Source organism: Thyridium curvatum, assembly GCF_004353045.1.
Source record: "Thyridium curvatum strain D216 chromosome Unknown NODE_41_length_360454_cov_79.457556, whole genome shotgun sequence".
NCBI classification, from domain to species: Eukaryota; Fungi; Ascomycota; class Sordariomycetes; order Thyridiales; family Thyridiaceae; genus Thyridium; species Thyridium curvatum.
The window spans coordinates 1-20469 of NW_022156796.1; the positions used below are offsets into that span (position 1 = coordinate 1).

A 20469-nucleotide genomic window follows, 5' to 3' on the forward strand; every position below is an offset into this window, starting at 1 on the left:
GCTATCTTAGCTACGATCAAGTCAACCACCATTGCTCAGCAGCGCCCATCACTTACTGCTTACATAAACCCACACGCTTCCGATCCTACGAAGTAGTCTTGCCTCTTGGGATCAAGGATCGTCACACCTTATTTCTAGTAAATATACTAATATTACTACCTATAAAGCCTGATATAATAATCCTCTAGATATTAACTATCTATAAATAATTAGATCTAAGAGCTAGTACCTAATTCTAAAGTAAGAATAATAGAAGACTAGAAAGATTATTAGTACTCTAGGCTATTACTACTAGCTTCTTACCTACTTAAGCTACTATAATTATATTATTCTAACTAAGAATAATAAGATTATTATTACTAATAATATTATCTTTAATAAGATTCTAGTAAGAGCTATAAAAGCTACTCTACTAAAGACTCAACCTTTACCTAATATAAGTATAATATAAGTATTACAGCCTATTCTAAACAACTATTCTAAAGAGACCCTACCTATAGACCTACTACTAGACCTCTTTAAATATCTATTTATTAAGCTAGTAAGAGAATTAGAATTATCTTATATAGATAAGCTATTATATATAGATAAAGTACTATCTAACTATATTATTATTAATATATATAAGATATTCTAAGAATCTATTATCTAATATTAAAAGCTATAGATTCTAATCTAAACCTAACTAACTAGAATATATAGATCTTTATTATAGTTTATCTTTAATATCTCTAAGCTCTCTAATAAAGAAGTATCTAATCTCTACTTTATAAGTATCTATACCTATATAGAAGTAATCCTATATACTAATAAAGCTATTAAATTAAAGATACTAAAATAAGCTATAGAGTTCTCTCTAGAATTATAACTAGTTAGAAGCTATAGTTAATAAATAGTAGTTACTTATTACTAATAATATCTAGAAACTAATATCCTATTCTAAGAGATAGAAGATACTTACTAGAAAATAGATCTATAAGCTTAAGTAAGATATAAATAAATAGATCTCTAGATATAAAGCCTGCTAGGTTATCTAAGATTTTAAATAAAAGAAAGATATAGATTATAATAAAACCTTTACTTTAATAGTTAAATTAATAAGCTATAAGATAATCTTTATAATTACTATAACTCTTAACCTTAAACTCTACTAAATAGATATTAAGACTGCCTTTCTCTATAGAAAAATAGATAAAGAAATCTATATTAAATAACTATCTAATATTCTAGATATTAATCTAAACCTTATCTATAAGCTTAATAAAGCACTTTATAGATTAAAGTAGTCTCTCTATATCTAGTACTAAACCCTTATAATCTTTCTTAAGAAGAGAGGCTTTACCCCCTTAGATACTAACTTAAATATCTTTATAAAAGAATATATCTATATTACTATCTATATTAATAACCTACTTATTATTAGACTCTTTATTAAGAAGATTAATAAGATTAAATAAGCTCTAAGCTAGATATTTAAAATATTAGATCTAAAGAAGTATAATTACTATCTTAGTATATCTATTTACTATAATAGATAGAATAGAGCTATCTATCTTAATTAATATATCTATCTTAAATAGATTATTTAAGATATAGAACTTTAAGATATTTATTTAATATTAACCTCTATAAAGATAATAAAAATAAAGAAAGGAACCCTCTGATGGGGAGGACGAATCGGTGTGACTATTACCCCGGAGGTCGCAAAGTCTGGTTTGGTGGGGTGTCCTGGGGTGCCTCCGGAATTGGCCAACCACCATTGGGACCTGAGTGGTTTTCTTGAGATGACTCACGCAAATCTGTGCCTCCGGCCATGTTCGCCGCACCCCGTCCACCGCCCCGTGCTTTTCCTCTTAAGGCCGAGCCGGCCCCAAACCTGGCCCTCTGTTTCATTTCATCCCCGATCAAGCAAGCGCTCTTGAGCCTATGATCCTTGTCCTGTCCTCAATCGAACTCCCCACGCGCGCGTGCACTGCGGACGACCTGACTCGTTCAACCCTCACCTTCATCTCTCCCGTTCAACCCGAGACACTCGCGACATGGCTCCAGAGTCTCGCTTCCTCCTCCTGCCACGGGAGGTACGCGATCTCATCTATGCCGCCTACTTCTCTGCTCCTGGTGGCTACGTCTCCGACTTCTCTTCCGGCAAGCTCCGCAGGGCCGACGGGGAGCCTGTCCACTTGTCCCTACGGTATGCGTGCCGACAAATTGCTCACGAGACCAACGGCCTTGCGCTCCAACTGAACTCTGTCACCTTCACGACATTGTCTGAAGACGAGAGCCTCCGCGCGAGGGCCGAGCGTTTCAACCATATCCTCTGCGAGCTCTACAAGGGTCACTACCTGCTACTGTCCAACCTCGGCCCTAGGCCAAGTCCTTTAGTCAACGAGGAAAGGCTTGAGGAGGCAATACGTCAATATCCCGAGGTCGAAAAGTTGGTAGAACTCTACATGCAAATGGGCCGAGCGGACGCGTTCTGGACGGCCTCATACTTGAACAGCGACTATCCTCCGCTGGAAGCCGGATTGAAGTCATTCAAGCAATCTTGTGGACAGGTATTTGATCATGATACGATGGGGCCAAGGTCGATCGGTCGCTTCGATTTGGACAATGTGCTGATGCTGTCGCTAGATCCCGTCCACGTTTTGGGAAGGAGTCAGGTTTGTCTTCAGACACGCTGTAGACATGCCGAGCGCCATTCAGAAAGAGCAGCGCTCCAAGTTCTTCCAGCATCCAGAGCGCATCGCCCGTTCAGTCTCCTCCTGCCCCGATCCCTGGATGATACCAACTGAAGACGAACTGAATGCGATGATCCAGGGCGTGGCCACCCAGTCCGCTAAATCACTAAAAACAAGGTATTTTACTATCAAAGACCATTACTACGGCAGATCTCGCTTCTCGGCAGCGGCGGCAGCGATACACTTCCTGCGCTGCTCACATCCTGATACCAGGCGCCATCTTCGCAAACTTGTTGTGAACGAAGACCGCAAGTCGGTGGCGTTTCCCGAGTGTCATGCTAAGGGATTTGTCCCATATCTGGAGGAGAATCCACGCTTACAGGTAAGTGGTGTGGAATCTTGACCTCCATTTCAGAATGCCTGGGATGCTAAGGCGTGACCACCCTTTGACCTAGATTGAACGCGTGGCGAGTCTGTGGCAGTGTGTGTTCCAAAAGGACAAACTGGGTTCACTATTGGCTACCGAGTTCGACCGCCACCTAAACATTTTGGTAGATAAAGAGAGCAAGCTGCCGGTCGACTACATCACCTACAATGTGGCTGAATGGATGGCGGAAGCTTCCACGCTTCAGGCCTTCAACCGCACCTTCCGGCTTGTGCTAGATGGGGGTCCCGTGCCCGAGCACACCGCGCGGATTTTCCAGGACGTTGTCCAAAGGGACGCGGCATGGCAGACTGCCTTTGAGCGAAGCTTCGATTGGGAGGGGATGGATATCAAAGACATCATTGCCCTTCGGCAGCGAAACCGAAGCTTCAACTTTGAGGGATTCCCTGAGTGGGTTGAGAGGATCGGCAAGCCCGACTCGGTCGTCCAGTGCAACTTCGACCCCGGAGGGCCAGTGGATGTGCAAGCCATCGTGGACGAACATCGGGACTGGAGCTTGAGGGATTGGTGGAATCTTTGGGGCCGGCCGGGCCAGACCGTCGATACATGCCCACCACTTGCACCATGGGTCCAGCTGATCCATGACAATGTCATGCCCGAGTGGTTTGAGCTGGAAGACCCCAGTGACAGCGAAGACAGTCTGTCCAGTTAAGTTGGTTCTCGGCATGCCTGCTACCTACGAGCGAATCCGCTCTGCAGTCGGAGAGGGCCGGAGAGTCGCAATTGCGATCGTGGATCGATCAACCACCCTCCCTCTTCCGGCCGCAAGGCCTTGAAGCAAGCCCGACTATTGCTCAGCCCGTGCCCCCTCCCCGGGGAGAGTCAACTCGTCCGGACGTCCGCGCGCGCGAGTTTTCATGACGAGGGAGGGCCGCAGAGACCACGGCGATGCGTCAGACCAGAAACGCCTTTTCTTTGGGGCGTCGATCACATCCGCGGCTCCTCTGATCAGCAGCCGCAGGATAGAGGGAAAAGCCGAGCGCCCGGCGCCCCGACACGCTCCCAGCTCTCGCTTCGCCCGAGGCACGAGCTCGGGCACGGCTGCTTGATGCTTTCGCAGTCGGCACGGCAAACGTCTCTCCAGTCCAAAGTGCCAACTCCTGAATCGCTGGACGGACCCCACTCGGACCTTCGCGGGACCCTCTTTGAGAGCGACCTCGACACGGAACGAGCCGGCAGTCGTGCTGAACTGCCGAGCTTTACATGTACTTGAAGTTGCAAGGGTTGCAGGTGGAGCATTCATCGTTGTTGTTCTGTCACTGGCTCTGTGACCACACTAGAAAATACTCTCGAGGGTCGTAGATGAGTTATGTTATAGCAATAGCAATAGCAATGCCAATGCCGTTCCAATTTCATTGGTCTCAGTGATATCATAGTTCGTTATATAGGAGAGAGTTGACAGACAGAGAGCGACGAGCCGTTCACGCGGAGTCCCCTCAGCTATCAGCCTCATGTGACAACTCTATCTCCCCCGAAAAGTCCCTCTCCTGCCTCGCTAGATCGTCATGTCATAAAAGCTCCAATTCCTTGTCGTTATCACGCGGCCCATAAACCGAGTGCGACCCTGTCCAACATCCCTCCAGAGACGCGACTCTTCCGCCCAGTCGCAACCAGATCCTCATGCCGAGGGGTTGGAAAAAGCTGCCGAGAAGGCTGGCAAAGTTCGAGGCGCGCCGTGCATGTACTCGCCGGGCCCATTCAAAAGTGGCGCGAACGCGTAGTCCTGGCCGAGGCGCAGGCCAACCCAGGTCCGGAGAAGGCCAATTCATCTCACTGTTCCGCGCCGTGCGAGGTGGAGCCGGGGCGTCATCCCGTGTTGTCGAGCAGCTGATAGAGGCTCGAGATCTTGACCCGACAGTCGGGCGCCTGGGTGCAGCCCAGAGAGACGAGCGCCTCGGCGGCGTGCGCCTGGCCGCGGCCGTAGATGCCAGAGATGATCTCGGCCGCGGCGTCGCACGGCGTCTCCTCGAGCTCGGACGGGGAGGCGCGGGAGGGGCGAGGGTCTTGGGGTCTGGGCCTCAGCCTCGGGGCCCGGGAGGACGGCGGCGCCTCCCTGGCGCCGACGGGCCTGTCGCGAGGAGGAGGCTGCTGCTGCTGCCTGGCCCTCGTGGCGGGTGCCGCCACGGGCGCGGGGTGCTGGGCCGCCGCCCTGGGGTACGGATACGCAGGCCTCGGCGGCGAGGGGACGTAGGCCCTGTCCGGCGGCGGGGACGGCGGCGGCGGCGGCGGAGCGCCGGCCCTCAGGAAGGCGTCGATCTCGGCGGAGGAGACGCCGCGGCGGGCGAGCATGGCGCGCAGGCACCGGTTCTCCAAGGCGACGGAGCGGGCGGCGCGCTGCATCTCGAGGGTGGCGGCCATGCCGCCGCGCTCGTACTCGTCGAGCCGCTGGCGCATGTCGTCTATGAGCCGGCGCTGCCGGGCGCGCGACTCCCGCTGCCGGTCGCGGTTCCGGGCGAGCAGGTCTTTCGCCTTTGCTCGGGGTGCGTCCCGAGCGGGACTCGAGTGTCAGCGAGGCGAGGTAATACTACCCTATCATGACGGACGGTGATGCAGAGAGAGAGAGAGAGAGAGAGAGAGAGAGAGAGAGAAAAGAGGATATGGGGACGAGAACACGGGCGTCGCGCTGGGGCGACGAGGGAGGAACGCGGGCAAGCAAGGAAGCAAGGGGACGGGTCACTCACGTCTCTCGGCATTCTTGGTGCTGAGACAGCATCGACGAAAGGGAGGTGAGGGCGAGAAGAATGGACTTGCACGCGTCGTCATGCCCCGGAGGGAGGCGGGCTCGAGTCGAGAGAAGATGGAGGTGGAGGAGGGGCGCCGCCGGAATTTTGAAAGGGCTGGGCTGGGGGCGGCGGCGGTTGGTGGAGCTGAAACTTGTTGAATTCTGGACGATTGGGCCAGAGCTTCTGTTTCGCGACCAATCGGAGGCGATCAGTGACAAGACGGCGATCCCGCGAGTGTGCGACCGGGGCGCAAGGATGGCGGAGGGCCTCGAGTTTTGATTGACGAGTCGGTGACTCCTTGGTACTCTATTGAACCTGCACGGTATCCGCCCGCACAGTGCTCGCACTAATATTGAGAGGCGATGTAGCTCCTGGCCACCTACCTACCTTTACTGCAAGCCTCCTTGACTGGCATCCGCCTCCGATCCGACCGATCTTGGAGTCCCTGCGCTCCTCCTCTCTGTCCTCTCGAGGAGCCGACGGGCGGCGCATGCAGGAGGATCCTGTTGGTTTCGGCTTCAATTCAATCAATTCAAGTAACCAGGGAAATGAAAGCTGCGAGATGGATTCTCACCCCCCCTCCCCCCCCCCCCTACCCCCCCCCCCCCCCCCCCCCCCCGGGCGGCAGCGGAATTGAACACGACGCCGCCTGCATTGTTCCTACTTGTACCCAGACCCGGATTGCTGCTGGCATTGAATCGCATAGTATCCGTAAGCTTCCCAGTTCGACCTCTCAATCAATAAATACACTTGCTGCTGTTTCCCAACCACACTCCCTGGCTGCTGTTGTCAGGGAGACGCTGAATTTGGAAAAGAAAATACCCTGCACTGTAATACTCTAATAATCAAAATTGCAGATTGGGCTTCGACCAACTCCAAACCGACCACAACTTTTTACTCGACAAATAACACATACTGCCAGCCGGAAAACTGTTCTTTTTGCTACCCTACAGGGACGACAATCTGTTGCTGAAGGAAGCTCCCGCAACCAGCCAGCCTCCCAGAGAGCCCGTCGAGTCGCGCGCACCTACGTCGAAACCCCCTGGACTTCACCACCGTTGCCGAACCGTGTCTCCGGCGAGCGGGGTGTCGGACGGCCTCTTCCTCCACGGCAGGCTCCCCTCGGGGACCTGCTCCCGGTAGCCCTCGAGCAGGACCAGCGCGCGGTACGCCCGGTCGCCCAGCAGGCCCGCCAGGAACCCGCCCCGCAGCGGCGCGAGCACGCCCTCGAGCCTCGCGAGCGCCGCCGCGAACTCGGCCACCTCCTCCGCGTGCTCCGTGCCGCGCTTCTCGACGACGAGGGCGAGGCCGGGGGCGCGGCCGCGGCTGCCCGTCTGCGTCTGCGCCTGCGCCTGCGCCTGCGTCTGCGTGGAAAAGACCGACGCCGGCAGCTGGCTCTCCACGTGCGCGCGCCGCTGCGCGCCCGCCGCCAGCACCCACGTCCTCTGGTCCTCCCTGTACAGGAAGGCCCGGAGCGCGTCGCAGTCCGCGCACGCCCCGGCGCACCCGCGCGGCCGGTGGCGCCACCCGGGCAGCTTCTGCGGGTACGGCCCGACCTTGTTGTTGTAGTGCAGCACGTCGCGGATCAGGAGCGCGAAGAAGCCCGCCACGCCGTCCGTGGGCGCCGCCTCGCCGCGGGACTGCTGCAGCGCCGCCGCCAGGGGCACGAGCAGGTCCTTGACCAGGCTCGGCCCGTCGATCCCGGACCGGTTCCACGAGGTCCTCGCGGCGGCGTCCAGGTGTCTATACGTCTCCTCTATCAGCCGGACCGCCTGGTCCGAGGCGCCGACCCTGAGGCTCTGCCTGACGAGGTTCGTGAACTGCTGGCAGGGCTCCCGCGACTTGTCGGCTCCCTGCATGTGGTGAGCCCAGGGGGCGGCGGGAGTGTAGAAGTCGCCCGTCTGCAGCACCAGTCTCGGGCGGGCCTTGTCGAGCGTGGCCTCGAAGATGCCCTTGACGGCCTCGGGTGCTCGTCGCTGGCTGAGCGTCTCCAGGACCTTGAGGATGAGCTCGCGCTTGCCGCGCTCGGCAAAAGCGGACAGGATCCTACAGAGACAAGACACGTGTCAGCCAGAAGAAAGGTGTGTTTGAGCGTGGGCGACCTCGAGGCGCCGCCTCGCCCGGGACTACTCACCTGGGGCTAGGGTCGGCTTGGCTCAGTTTCTCGAGAAAGTAATCAAAGTCTTGCGTTACGAAGGAGGTGTGGTGGTCGAGCTTCTTCTCTAGCTGTTCTTGCGCCCAGAGGCTGAACGAGTCTCGCAGAGCTTCGGTCTCAAGACGGGTGGCGAGCAGCTTTGCGAGGGAGCGCCAGCCGCACAGAGAGAGAGCATGCAGCACGGACCCAAGCCTGGAGGAGACAAATTAGCACCCGATTTCGAGGTGTGCTGAAAGAGGGAGTAAAAAAGAAAGGAAAAGAAAGGAAAAGAAAAAGAAACGTATTCACAGCCAAAAGAAAGAAGGAAAAGAAAGGAAAAGAAAAAGAAACGTATTCACAGCCAAAAGAAAGAAGGAAAAGAAAAGTGTCCACACGCACCATTTCTCCCAATCGACATCTCTCGGCTCCCTCGCATATTCCCAGTCAAAGTGCCGAGACAAGACATCCAGCAGCTCTGGCGGAAACGGGCCGCCCGAGATGGCGGCTTTGATGACCTTCCGGTACAGCTCGTCTTGCCTCGCCGCGAGGGCCCACTTGGCCACTCTGCAAAGCATCGCCGGCTTCGTGGCGCCGGCGTCGAGGGCCTTGGTCATGAGCCGCAGGGCGCCCGACCTGACGACGCTGTTCTCGGGGTGCTCCTCCATGTCGCGCTCGACCATGGAGAAGAGGTTCTCCGCCTCTGCGGACGGAGACCAGCCGTAGACGTGCGTCCTGAGGTATTGGTGGATTTGCAGTTTCGGAATCAGCACGGCAACCTGCGATGGGAAACTGTCAGTACCAGGAATGTCTAGCTGCGCCACACAGTCCGGGGGGGAGGGGTTTCATAATACAGTATTGTGGTACCGGGAGCAGCTCGGCACGCTCTCGTTGCCCGTGAACTCTCCCTCGTCCTCGCTGTCCGGGTGGCGGTTCTGGAAGATGTCGCCGCCCAGGATTTCGGTCTCGTCGACGTCGTGGTGAGACGCGATCTCTGCTCCGTCCGTGGTGAACATGGCGCGCAGGACTGTCGATCCGCCCTCCTCTTCCTCGCCATACCACGACTCCGGATCATGCTTCGAGTGCGTCATGTGCGCCAGGACGAGGTACACGTCGCACGCGGCGCTCGCCTCGTGGAGGGTCTGGCAGACGGCGCGGTCGCGGCCCTTGAGGTTCGCCAGCGACAGGCTCGACCTCGTGTACTGGTGGTCGAGCGGGTAGGCGAGCATCAGCGCGTGGGGGAACCTGGCGGGCCACTGTCCGAGGATGCCCCTCAGCTGCTGCGACTGCCGCACGAGGAGCTCGGCGGACGGCGTGCCGCCGCCGCCGGCTTGGAACAGCTTGTAGGTGAGAACCAGCCGGTTGCCAGACGTCAGGGGCCTGATCTCGTGGTCCACGTCGGAGAACCAGGCCAGGGCCGTCATGTCAAAGGCCGACGCCGGGGCCGTGGCGATCTCGCGCCTCTCGGAGCCGAAGGAGAGGTGGACCGTACCGCCCTGATGCACGGCGGGCAGGCAGACGACCAGGGTGGCAATCATGCCGAACTCCTTCTCCGAGTCCTTGTGGCGCCGGAAGAAGGAACCCTCCTGGTAGAGGAGGAGCTTGTGCGGCTTGGCGCGGACGTCTGGCAGGCCGAGGCCGCCGGCGACGTCCTCGAGAAGCCTGTCCAAGAAGGCCGGCCACCGCGGATTCGTGCACGCGAAGTGGGCAGCATCCAGCTCCCACGTCCTGCGCACCGAAGTGTCGACCAGCGTCTCGTCTCCCCGGCCAAACGGCGCTTCCCTGCAGGCGCTCCGGATTGTCTCTGCATCGCGGCCGGCGACAGGCAAGGGAATGACGTCACTGCAGCCCGCGATGCGCAAACACGGGTTGACAAAGGTCTGGTATTGCCGAGACACGGCGAAGTCGCCGGCAGAGGTGATGCTTCTGAGGTGGTGGAGGAGTTGCAGTTTCCACCTGGAATAGGCGACCGCCTCGGGCTGAAACTGGTCGTGGTCGTCAGCGCTGGCCTCCGTGTCCGACGCCGTCAGGTCGATAGTCTGCTGTCCCGGGGCCATTTGTCTTTTATTCGTCCTTCTTCTTTTTCTTTCTTTCCCTTTCTTTCCCACGGGAAGACTGTCATCAGACTTCCCAGGGCACTGATCTGACCAGTGTGCTGGCACTGGCGTTGCCAACGTCCAAGTGTCGTTGCTGTCGAAGAAGTTCAGGTTTGTTTGCTATTGGCGCTCACTAGTGCTGCCTCCTTGTCGAGTGCGAAATTGGAATAGATTAGTTCATTCAGCTGCGAAATTGGTCGAGAGACGCGCCTCACCACGCGACACGCACCCAGCAGCAGGGGCTGGGGGCTCCTGGGATCTGATCCATCCTGGTCCCGGAACCCACTAAATCCGGCGAAAGTGCTCGCAAAAAGCAAAAAGCTTATTAGCAGGGCAGAGCTAGTCCAGAACGTCCAGGGGGGAGGTTCATCGACAGGTTTGTTGACGGCCGCTTGCATTCGATATTCAGAGTTTGCCTTTGTTCAATTGGGCGGATTGCGGGGCGTCAATACGAAGCAGTATGACAAATGCGTATGTGCCCGTCAAGACGCATGCACTTGGTTGAAAATGGAAAATGAGGGTTCCGGCCTCGAGGACAGTGCCTTTACTGTGAGTTGAGCTTTTGCAAGTTTCTCTCTTCGCATGCTCTTGGTGCCTCGTGGGAGGGGGGACATGAACATCTGAGCAGTCACAGTCTATCCCCAGCACCAGCAGACCCGGTCACAACCAAGTCGGCCCGCCCACCTTGAACCTCGAGTTGGCGAGGCATTGACTCTATACTACCTAACGCAATCGACCCAATGACCGATAACTATGGCAAATAAAACGACTTCGTATGAATGCATGACTGAGGTTCTCTGGAATGATTACTATCACCGACGTCCTCGTCCGTAGCTCCGAGTCGACCGGCCGGAGCCGATCTCCGGAGCGCCTCGGTGCTGCTTATGGGCGCGCATTCCAGTCTAGCCGTTTTGGTTGGCCGGCTCGAGTTTGACTCACATCCCGTCCGACTGAGGTAAGATGTTGAAGATATTAATCACAAGTTCCCGTTCAATTCGCCGCGCTATCAATTGGGATCACGCCGACCTCTCTCATTGCTAAAGGCATCACCATTCAAATCACGGCAAACAGAAAGTCACGATACACAATGGTGGAAACGCAAGGATGCAACTTCTACTGGCCCATCAGGCCCTCCATCGCCAACTCCCGCGTCAAGCTCATCCCCTTCAACCCGGACATCCACGCCTCCACCTTCGTCGAGCACGCAAGGGACCACCCAGAGATGTTCGCCCACATGCCCCTCGGGCCCCTCGAGTCCGCCGCGGACCTGCACGCCCTCCTCGCCAGGCCGGACACCATCCTCTCCCGCGCCAACCCGAACTGCTTCCAGTTCGCCGTCATCGACCGCGCGGCCCCGCCGTCCCGGGACAGCCCCGACGGCGCGCTGGCCGGCTCCATCAGCTACATCTACACCTCGGCGCCGCACCTGAGCAGCGAGATCGGCTTCGTCGCCGTCCTGCCGCCGTACCAGGGCAAAGGCGTCGCGAGCAGCGCCGTCGCCCTGCTGATGCAGTACGGCATGGCGCCTCCCGCGCGGGGCGGGCTCGGGCTGCGCCGCCTGCACTGGCACACCAGCACGACCAACAAGGCCAGCCAGGGGCTCGCGGCCAAGATGGGGTTCAAGACGGTGGGGACGATCGAGTGGCACTTCCGCTTCCCAAAGGGGAAGCTCAAGGGCAAGATCGGAAACGGGAGGCCGATCCCCCCGGACGGCGATCAGGACGACCTGTGGAGAGACACGCTTGTGTACAGTTTTGGGTGGGACCAGTGGGAAAATGGCGCGAGGCAGAAAGTGACTGCTATGTTTGGTGAAGCCGAGTTTTAGAGTTGGTAGATTGAGCTCTTACTAGACCGACCTCCAACCCGCAAGAGATGGTTGAACTCGCTACAGAATCGAATTGTACACACTCTAGTTGGTCAAGCATCACAAGAGTAATCCTCAAGCCAAGCCTTTGGCACGCTGCTTCTCACCTTGCTAGGTATTAAAGTCATTCTGGATTTTAGAAACACGAGCCTTTTGTGTGAGTAGTGTATGGCTACTTGGGAAATGCGGGAAATCCATATTTTAGAGGAATTAGATTCGGAAAGAAATCCCCATTGCTACATATCACTCCGTGAGGAACTAGGTCTTGAATCCTTACAACCAGCTGCAGAGACCACGGCTATGATTTCGGGGTCACACAAAACAGAGAGCCTCCGACCAGTATCATCCCTACCAGTTAAATGATAATTACAACTGATTCTATAAGTCATCAGATCGAGTATATATTTGTGCAGAAGGACTCATAGCAAGCCTGAGGTGTATACCCTTACATATAAATTGGACTGGACTAAAAGCCATGCTTGCAGGCTAGTGTTTACAACAGCAGCAGCGAACTTGAAAACTCGAAGCTCCATTCAGCAGAGGTTGTTTTCTGTTGGAGTCCGGGATGCCGTGTTGGCTAGAGCCTATCAAAGATTTGCCTTGACGGCTTGATAGGGTTATACCTACTTTTGAGTATTCTCTTCCGGTACTTATAATGGCAGCTGAGGAGATTAATGCATATTATGTTGCACGTCATGAGGATGAAGGATTATTGGCTTCAATAATGCTTGAGCGGTCTTTCAGTAGTGGACCATGCTTTGTCCCTGGTCATCCACATAGTCTATCATTCTTTCGTCGTGCCTATCGCTTTTGATGGCCTCCTTGACTCGCTGCCTCGAGTTTTCTAATCCCTTTAGTCCCTTCTTAGCATCATACCATAGCAGTGAACCAAAATATGGCCACATGGGGAACATCACCATTCTCTCATCCACCGGGCGCCTGCAATGCTCAGGCTTCGACCCACTCCAGGCATTTTTTCCGAGCTACAGCAACATGCGGACTCCACTCCAGCCATGGCCGGCGCAGTACGTCCTCGCATCAACTAAAGCTTTCCAGATCCTCTCTGCTAATTCTTTTATCCAGATACTCGAGGAGCTACGCCACAAGGCAGACATCTACGAGCAGACAGGTCTGATTTCTGTCATGGACTACTGCATCGCAGCTCTCAAGTCTGATAAGCTCCTGACGGACGACCTCGTTGCCGACCTCAAGGCTGCCGTGGTGCCACTTGAGAATGTTCCAGCTGACCAGAAAGACTGGCATCCTGGGTCCAATAAGCAAGCCCTCGACCTCGTTCATCCTTCCGTCTGGCCTCTTGTCTACGGCAAGACTCGCATCTTGCCAAATGGGCGTGTTGGAATAGAAGATGCTCTGGACCACTGCGGCGGTGGCTACGTTATCCCCGAGCTTCTACCAATGGAAGCCAAAGAGGGCGAATACTTCTCGACTAGGTTTCAGTGCCTTCCATCCGACGTCAGCATCACACCTGATGGCAAAGCCAATATTGACAGCTATGTGAACAACGTACACCCAACCCACCATGCAACGCTATTCCCTACATTAAACCGACTGATTAAAAAGGCTCTGCCGGCCTGGGACGTTCTCTACCGTTGGCCTCAGGAATTCTCCATGCAACGCCTCAAAACTGCATTTTCTGGAGTCAAATGCCGGACCCGTAAGCTATGCGAGGTGAACCACATGTGCATGCCTGCCAATCGTCCACTCAACCAGGGCGAAGAGCCTCGCGACGACGACGAGCTGTACGAGGACAGCTACGAAGAATCAGAACGTGGGAGGCTTGATATGGCTTGGTTCAAGTCAACACACACGATGGATCTTCCAGATCCGGACCCAGCCGAGCTGCCTGTACTCATCGGTCCGAACGACGTCCGTACGTCCGGTTTCTTTGACTCGGCGTCTCGGATCTTTGCAGAACGAGCACATCTGCGCCACCGCCTTGTACTGCTATGACTCGGAGAACGTGACTCACAGCCGCCTCGACTTCCGCACGCGGGCGAACCGAGAAAGCTTGGCCTTGAACGTTGAGTATGAGCACAACGACAGCTACGCCATTCAGCGCACCTTTGCCATGGATTTCCTGCCTAGCGCCGGGGCCTCCACCAGCCCTGCCATTCAGCTCGTCGGCAGTGTCCTCACCCGGCCCGGCCGCGCCCTCTTCTTCCCCAACCTCTACCAACACCGCGTGAGCCCCTGTAAACTCATCGGCCCGACCAAACCCGGCCACCGCAAAATCGTCGCCCTCTTCCTCGTCGATCCCAAGATCCCCGTCATCTCCACTGCCAACGTTCCTCCGCAGCGTCAGGATTGGTGGAAGGGCGTGACGCAGCCGGACTTACCAGTGTCAAAGTTGCCGGCTGAATTGATAGAGATGGTGGCGGACCTGGTAAATTTCCCGTACGGAAAGAAGGAGGCGGATAGGATGAGGGACGAGCTGATGAAGGAGAGGAGTGCAAGTGTCAAGAAGTTTGATGCGCATCTGAACAATTTTGTATATGGCTTCTGCGAGCATTGAGCCCGCGCGGCTTTCAATTCTCACATAAAAGTTCTGTTCTTGTTCGTATGTCGAGCACAGTAGGAGATATACATATGTAAAGTATGACTCAAATGAAGTTTCAAATGCATCTTAGTGTTCCATCATGACTTCTTTGGAGGGTTGAGCCACTATTTCCACATAGATCGCTTTTCTTCGTTCATCAATATCACATGATGCACTTTCCACGGTTTTTTATCCCCATTAACAAGCAAAAGGACGTGCACTGTCTCGGTCTTTCTACCTTTCCAGCTAAGGTGGTAAGTTCAAGGGAGCAGGAGACGCCGCACACGTGGTACATAATGACATGTGTACGTGGGAAATAAACAAGAAAGAAGAGAATGGTTTCAGAAATAGTATTATTCGTCGTGAAAAGCACGGATCAAAGACTGTTTAGTACGGCCAGGATGGCCACTGCGAGCATGGGCCATGACCCAGGGAGCTGCTTGCTTCATTATGCGTTTGTGATCTGGGGTTCTTTGCAGGCCGAATTGCTAGGCGGCCTCTGAGCCCTGCCAATCATTTCACTGTAGCGTTTGGGGAGTAATCCCATTTTCAATATCAAGATCCATGTTCCTGGACGCCACTCTTGAAGAGCCAAATATGCAGACGAGGTTTTGCAATGCCTCTCTTTTGCTACTAGAATACTCTATGTCACTATCTAATTCGCAAAGGATGAGTTGGGAACGATTGCAGAGAAAGAAAGGAAGTAAAATAGTGAAAAGAGAACAGGAGAAAGGTGTTTACAACTATCAATCTTAGCAGGCGATTCACGGCAGAGCATGCCTTGAACAGCTTCGGCATACAACACTCATGACCTAGGATCACTAGAAGTAGAAATAAAAACGAATAAAACGATCTTTTGGCGATTATCCCTTCTTTTGTTTATCTTGAAGGAAAGAGGGCGAGTCCGAAAAGGATTGCCTGGACATAATTCCAGGTAACTAAATCCTATATTGGAGTGGCTTTCACGCCCAAACTTTACTCTGAGTTCGGTCAGGAATCCTAATCAGAGAGGCCCGTATCGTAGAGCTATCCCACCAGTTCCACTTCCTCAAAAGGTACAATGGAAAGCCCATGGTCGGGCGGGAGAATCGAGACTGCTTCCAGCTCAGCGATACTCAGTAGTTCGTTTTCACTGCTAGAGACTAGACAGACAGACATTGATCCGAACATCTTCGATGCGGGACGTTTGCGCACATCGAAAAAGCCGTTATCCGAATCCGATTCCCTGTCATAGACTACACACAGCCCGCATTTCTCCTCGCTTTCTTCCCATCTTTGAGAAACACGATCAACTCCCGTTGAGCTCCACCATCGACCACAAGCCCGATCCCCAAACACCTCCAAAGGTGTCTTGCCGTCCCCATTCTTTTCCTGACACAGTTCAGCGTTTCCTCCCACCGGGACCGAGGACACAGCGCTGGGGTTTTGTCTTCAGCGCCAACAGGCTACTATCCCGTCCATCACCTTCAGTCTGTTCAAACAACAAAGAATACCAGAATCACGATTCTCTTTCCGAATATATATCTCCCTCTCTTCATATCAAACCACACTCTCTCACTCTACAAAAGCACGGAACATCGGGCTACATCCATCTCCCCCCCCCCCCCCCCCCCCCCCCCCCAACACACACACACTCACACACATGCAAAGTCAAGCCCCCGCGTCCCGCACGCCATCAGCCATCAGCCACCAGCCATCAGACCAAGCCCCGCTCCCTAAGCAAGCGGCTCAGCTCCTTGAGCCGGACAGGCTTGGACAGGAACAGGTCGACGCCCGCCGCCAGCGCCTCCTCCTGCGCGTCCCGCGACGCCAGGCCCGTGATGGCCACGACGTGCGCCCCGGGCCGCCCCTGCCCCTCCCGCCGCTCAAACTCGCGGATGAGCCGCGTGGCCTCGAACCCGTCCATGACGGGCATCGAGACGTCCATCAGGACGCAGGCGTACCCGCCGCCGCCGCCGGTGCCGCCGCCGCTGCGGCTCTTGTACATGTCGACCGCCTGCCGGCCGTCGGCGGCCGTGTCGAACGCCCTGCCGAGCTTCTTCATGTACGTCTTGAGGATCTTCATGTTGATGGCGTTGTCCTCGACGAGCAGGAAGCGGCCGCCCCCCGCTCTGGAGGCGGGAGTCGGTGTCACGGACCTAAGGGTCGGGTCGTCGTCGCTCGCGGGTTGAAGTGCTGGCGCGGCTTGCGGGAGTGTGTCGGGGTGGGTTGCTCCAGCTTCGTCGAGCTGTCCAGAAGCCTGCTGCGGATTGTCGCCGAGCGTCGACGCCTCTTCGCCGATAGAGGTCGCCATGCTGTGGCCTTCTTCAGCGAACCGCGCCTGTAACCTCGTCCATCTCCTGAAACAAAGGACAAAGGCCTTAGCTAACTTCCTAGGTCCCACTCTAGAAAAGAGAAAAATGGAAATGTTAGCACACAACAGACGACGACACGGTGGATCTGCATGAGAAATTCAGACTGATAACTTACGGGCGAGAGATGAAGCTGTACAACCCCCGAGTAAGCTTGTGCTTCATGTGAGCCCTCTCCAAGTCGCGAGCCGCAGCAGGATTGCGGCAGACGATGATGACGGGCGAGGACAGCTCGGAGCGGCAGTTCAGCTTCGAGACTGCCGACTCGTCACAGAGAATCAGATCCGGCATGAACTCCTCGTCCTGTCCGGAACCGACAACATCCATTTGCAGCCAGTCTTGGCAGATCTTCGATAACAGCGCTTGTTCGTCAAACTCTTCCGCGCCACCTGCGGCGCTGCCTAGGAGGCTCCTTTGCGCAGTGGGAAACCCCATCAAGCATACGCGAAGGCGCGATAGTTCCGCGACTTGAGCGTCGAAATCGCTCCGGCCGTCCGCCGCCTCTGCTCCCCTGCCGGTGGAGGCTTTGAGCGGCAGCTTGACGGAGACCTTGGTGCCCTTGTTCAGCTCGCTCTGGACCCGAATCGTGCCGCCGAGGGCTTTGATAAACTTCTGCACCAGGCTCAGTCCGAGGCCTGCTCCGGGGGAGTGGGCGTTCTCCTTGCTAAATGGGTTGAACAACGACTGGCCGAGATAATCCGACCCCATTCCCCTTCCCGTGTCCACAAAGTCAATGTGAACAATTCTATTCGGAGACCCCGACTGGCCATGTGGCTCCTGATAAGCGACGACTTTGACGAAACCTTGGTCGGTATATCGTAAAGCGTTGCTGCAGATGTTCAGGATGATCCTGCGCAGCGCACCCGCCTGGGCCTCAAAGGTCCACTCCAACATTGGCTCAATGTCCAGCATGATGATCAAAGGATGAGATTGGCGCTGTGTAGGAGAGTCGGCGTCCGATAGGTCGTCCGCAGCGTCAAGTCGAGCATGTGGGTTGCTCGAGGCATCAGCCTGCGTTCCTTGGAGTGCAGCTCGCTGCTGGTATGTATGGCCGGCGTGGATGCACTCGACAACTTCCTCAATCAGACAGTCCAGCTCGAGGTGAGAGGTCAGGTGCATTATACCGTCCGCCGCGGAGGTTTTACGTCCTCCGCGAATCATTCGTCGGTTTTGACTTGTTGGGTCCTCGCCGGAGCCCTTTATAAAGTTGTTGATCTTTGTCCAGTCGAGCAGGTGGTTGATTGTGTCCAGCAGGGTTCGGCCGCAGGTTTCGAGCGAGCGCAGCATGTCGCCCTGGAAGACGTCCAGCGACGTATCGTGGAGGAGCTCAGTGCACAGCACGATGCCGTGAAGAGGGGATCGGAGTTCGTGAGACAACGAGCTCAGCAAGGATGACACTGCACTCGTCGCAAATGCGCTCTCCATCAGGGCGAAGTCGCTCATGATGACAGCAGCAAATGCCGAAAGATAACTGAGCTCGCCCTGTAACGTGAAAACGCGAAATGGTGTCATGGTGTAGACAAACCCACCCGCAAACCAGCGCCGTCTGTGCGAATCCCACAGCGGTATGAAACATAGGCTGCGGACTCCCGGGAAGAGGGTGGTAATCGTTTTCGACTCATTTTCTCGGTAACGTATCGTGTTTTCCCGCTTTGAACTTTGTTGCTTTGGACTCGTAGCATTGTTTCCAGGTTCCTCGTGTTGCGCTGTGCGAGCCTTGGCCGAGCCTTCCTCGCTCGACGAGCTGTCGCTAGGGATCAAAGAGCCCTGTCCGTCAAAGTTGAAAATCTTGCCTCCGGGATAGCGGCGAAGCAGCCTCTGCAGAAATCTTTGAGGCACTATCTGGTGACTCTGGCGGGGATACGCGGCGTCTATGCTGGAGGACTTGGAGGTGGAGAATCCAATCACATCGCAAACAGTTTCCGCTGAGTCGCTCTGTCGTTCTGTCGAGTTCGCCCGTGGGCTCTCTTCAGAATCGGATGAAGATGATATTAAGGGGCCAGACCGACTCTGTCTATGTGGCGTGTGGCCAGTCCCAGAGTTGGCTGAGCTGGTGAAGGGCGTGCCAGCGCCGAGAAATAGGACGCCCTCGACCTCGACGGATTCTCTCAAAATGTTGGCCGCCCTCGAGAATATCTGTTGAATCTGTCCTAGGCGGCCGTCCAGATCTGAGGCCGGTGGGGTCTTGATCGTGTCTGCGGTCGTGGGTTCCGAGCCGGCGGTTATCGAAAAGTAAGGCTCGTGGGTGACCTTGCTGGGTGATATCGGGGCAGGGAGACGGTCTAGCGGTTCGGTCACGTCGGCAAAGTTGATGTCTGAGAGGCTGTCGCGTTCCCTTTGAAGATCCTGCTGAGCTCTGTTCAAGAGTCCTTCGGCGTCAGTGGCTTGCATGTCTTGAGAGGCGTTGGGTCCTTGGTTCTCCCAATCGGACATGGTGGCCCTGCCTTCGACATAGCTGCCCAGGCCCCGCAGCATGCGGTGTCCAGGGCGATGCGCGTCTCCAGAACGTCTGATTTCTAGGTGTTGAAGAACAGCCTCGGAGAGGTCCTGCAGGACCTGGACAGATGTGTCGCTGATGCCCCTTCTCGGCTTGTCATCCAAGACGCAAAGCACTCCGATGTTGATCCCGCGACGGGAGCGAATGGGAACGCCGGCATAGAAGCGATTGCGGGGCCACCCCTGGCAATACCATTCGTCCCGGAACTCTTCATGTTCGAGAAGGTCATCGACCACGGTGACGGGGAGCTTGGCCGCTCGAGCTTCGCGCAAAGGCGAATCGGGATCAGAAGGATGAAGGACATTCTCACACAGGCCGGAAGACCTCGGAACAGCCGTACCGCAGAGCCATAGCCTGTCTGACGGGGGACCGTCGCATATGCGGAGGTCTTGAGTAGCCTCGGCGATGACATGCTGATGCTGGCGGTCGAACAGGGAGATCAACGCACGGGAGGCGTTCAGGCGCAGGGCGGCGACCTGGGCCAAGGCCGTGAGGGCGCCGTCTTTGGAGGGGCGCAGGTTCGACGAGGAGATGAGGTTGGCGACGTCGTTGCAGATGGTATTGGCGAGGAGGGCGGACTCGTAGCTGAGGCAGAGGGGTCTGCGTTAGACAATGTGGGCGCCGGTCGAGAGCACGGTGGGTGGGATACGAACGTGAATGTTTCCAGCTCACGAGCTGCCTCTGTCACCGCCCTTCCCGGCATGTTTGCGCCGACACCAGCCAAGCATCCGCGAGTGTCGTCGTGGACGCCAGACTCTGCTGCGCCGGGCCTACAAAATCAATCAATCAATTCCGTCTAGGCCAGGGACGGATGAGGTGGCGAGTGATTTGCGTGAACCCAACCCAGGCGAAAGAGACGCAAGCGAAGGGTTCAATGTTGCAGACAGGGGAAAAGGCGGGCGGCGTCAGCCCTGCCGGACATGTCGATGATGGCGGTGCATGGGAATCTCGATGGAGGGGTGGGAAAGATGCCAATTGGCATGGTGGGAAGACGGTGGGAAGACGGTGGGAGACTCGCCACTCTCCCGCGCACAGGGGTGGGGTTTGGGCGGTTGGAGGCGCCAGGCCGGAGGTCTAGACCGTGGAAATGGAAGAGCAAGCCCACAGTTATCCGCGATAGGCCCTGC

The 20469-nt window shown here is 55.3% G+C and overlaps 6 protein-coding genes across 6 annotated transcripts; 3 read left to right on the forward strand and 3 right to left on the reverse strand.

The window, feature by feature from the left end:
• Positions 1 to 2039: 2039 nt before the first annotated feature.
• E0L32_006914 (uncharacterized protein) lies at positions 2040 to 3775 on the forward strand (the record flags this gene model as incomplete). The annotated part of the gene is made up of 4 exons (XM_031141599.1): positions 2040 to 2555; positions 2632 to 2855; positions 2952 to 3060; positions 3134 to 3775. The coding sequence occupies 4 exons, from the start codon at positions 2040 to 2042 to the stop codon at positions 3773 to 3775; spliced, it is 1491 nt and encodes a 496-aa protein (XP_030993978.1).
• A 1154-nt stretch (positions 3776 to 4929) lies between these two features.
• Positions 4930 to 5517, reverse strand: E0L32_006915 (uncharacterized protein; the record flags this gene model as incomplete). The annotated part of the gene is made up of 1 exon (XM_031141600.1): positions 4930 to 5517. The coding sequence occupies one exon, from the start codon at positions 5515 to 5517 to the stop codon at positions 4930 to 4932; it is 588 nt and encodes a 195-aa protein (XP_030993979.1).
• A 1378-nt stretch (positions 5518 to 6895) lies between these two features.
• E0L32_006916 (uncharacterized protein) lies at positions 6896 to 10034 on the reverse strand (the record flags this gene model as incomplete). Its single annotated transcript, XM_031141602.1, has 4 exons — positions 6896 to 7892; positions 7981 to 8193; positions 8380 to 8769; positions 8845 to 10034. 4 exons carry the CDS (start codon positions 10032 to 10034, stop codon positions 6896 to 6898), a joined length of 2790 nt encoding a protein of 929 aa, XP_030993980.1.
• A 1126-nt stretch (positions 10035 to 11160) lies between these two features.
• Positions 11161 to 11898, forward strand: E0L32_006917 (uncharacterized protein; the record flags this gene model as incomplete). Its single annotated transcript, XM_031141603.1, has 1 exon — positions 11161 to 11898. The coding sequence occupies one exon, from the start codon at positions 11161 to 11163 to the stop codon at positions 11896 to 11898; it is 738 nt and encodes a 245-aa protein (XP_030993981.1).
• A 1052-nt stretch (positions 11899 to 12950) lies between these two features.
• Positions 12951 to 14470, forward strand: E0L32_006918 (uncharacterized protein; the record flags this gene model as incomplete). The annotated part of the gene is made up of 3 exons (XM_031141604.1): positions 12951 to 12962; positions 13021 to 13824; positions 13871 to 14470. 3 exons carry the CDS (start codon positions 12951 to 12953, stop codon positions 14468 to 14470), a joined length of 1416 nt encoding a protein of 471 aa, XP_030993982.1.
• A 1720-nt stretch (positions 14471 to 16190) lies between these two features.
• E0L32_006919 (uncharacterized protein) lies at positions 16191 to 20324 on the reverse strand (the record flags this gene model as incomplete). Its single annotated transcript, XM_031141605.1, has 4 exons — positions 16191 to 16878; positions 16964 to 19942; positions 19996 to 20112; positions 20263 to 20324. The coding sequence occupies 4 exons, from the start codon at positions 20322 to 20324 to the stop codon at positions 16191 to 16193; spliced, it is 3846 nt and encodes a 1281-aa protein (XP_030993983.1).
• Positions 20325 to 20469: the final 145 nt, after the last annotated feature.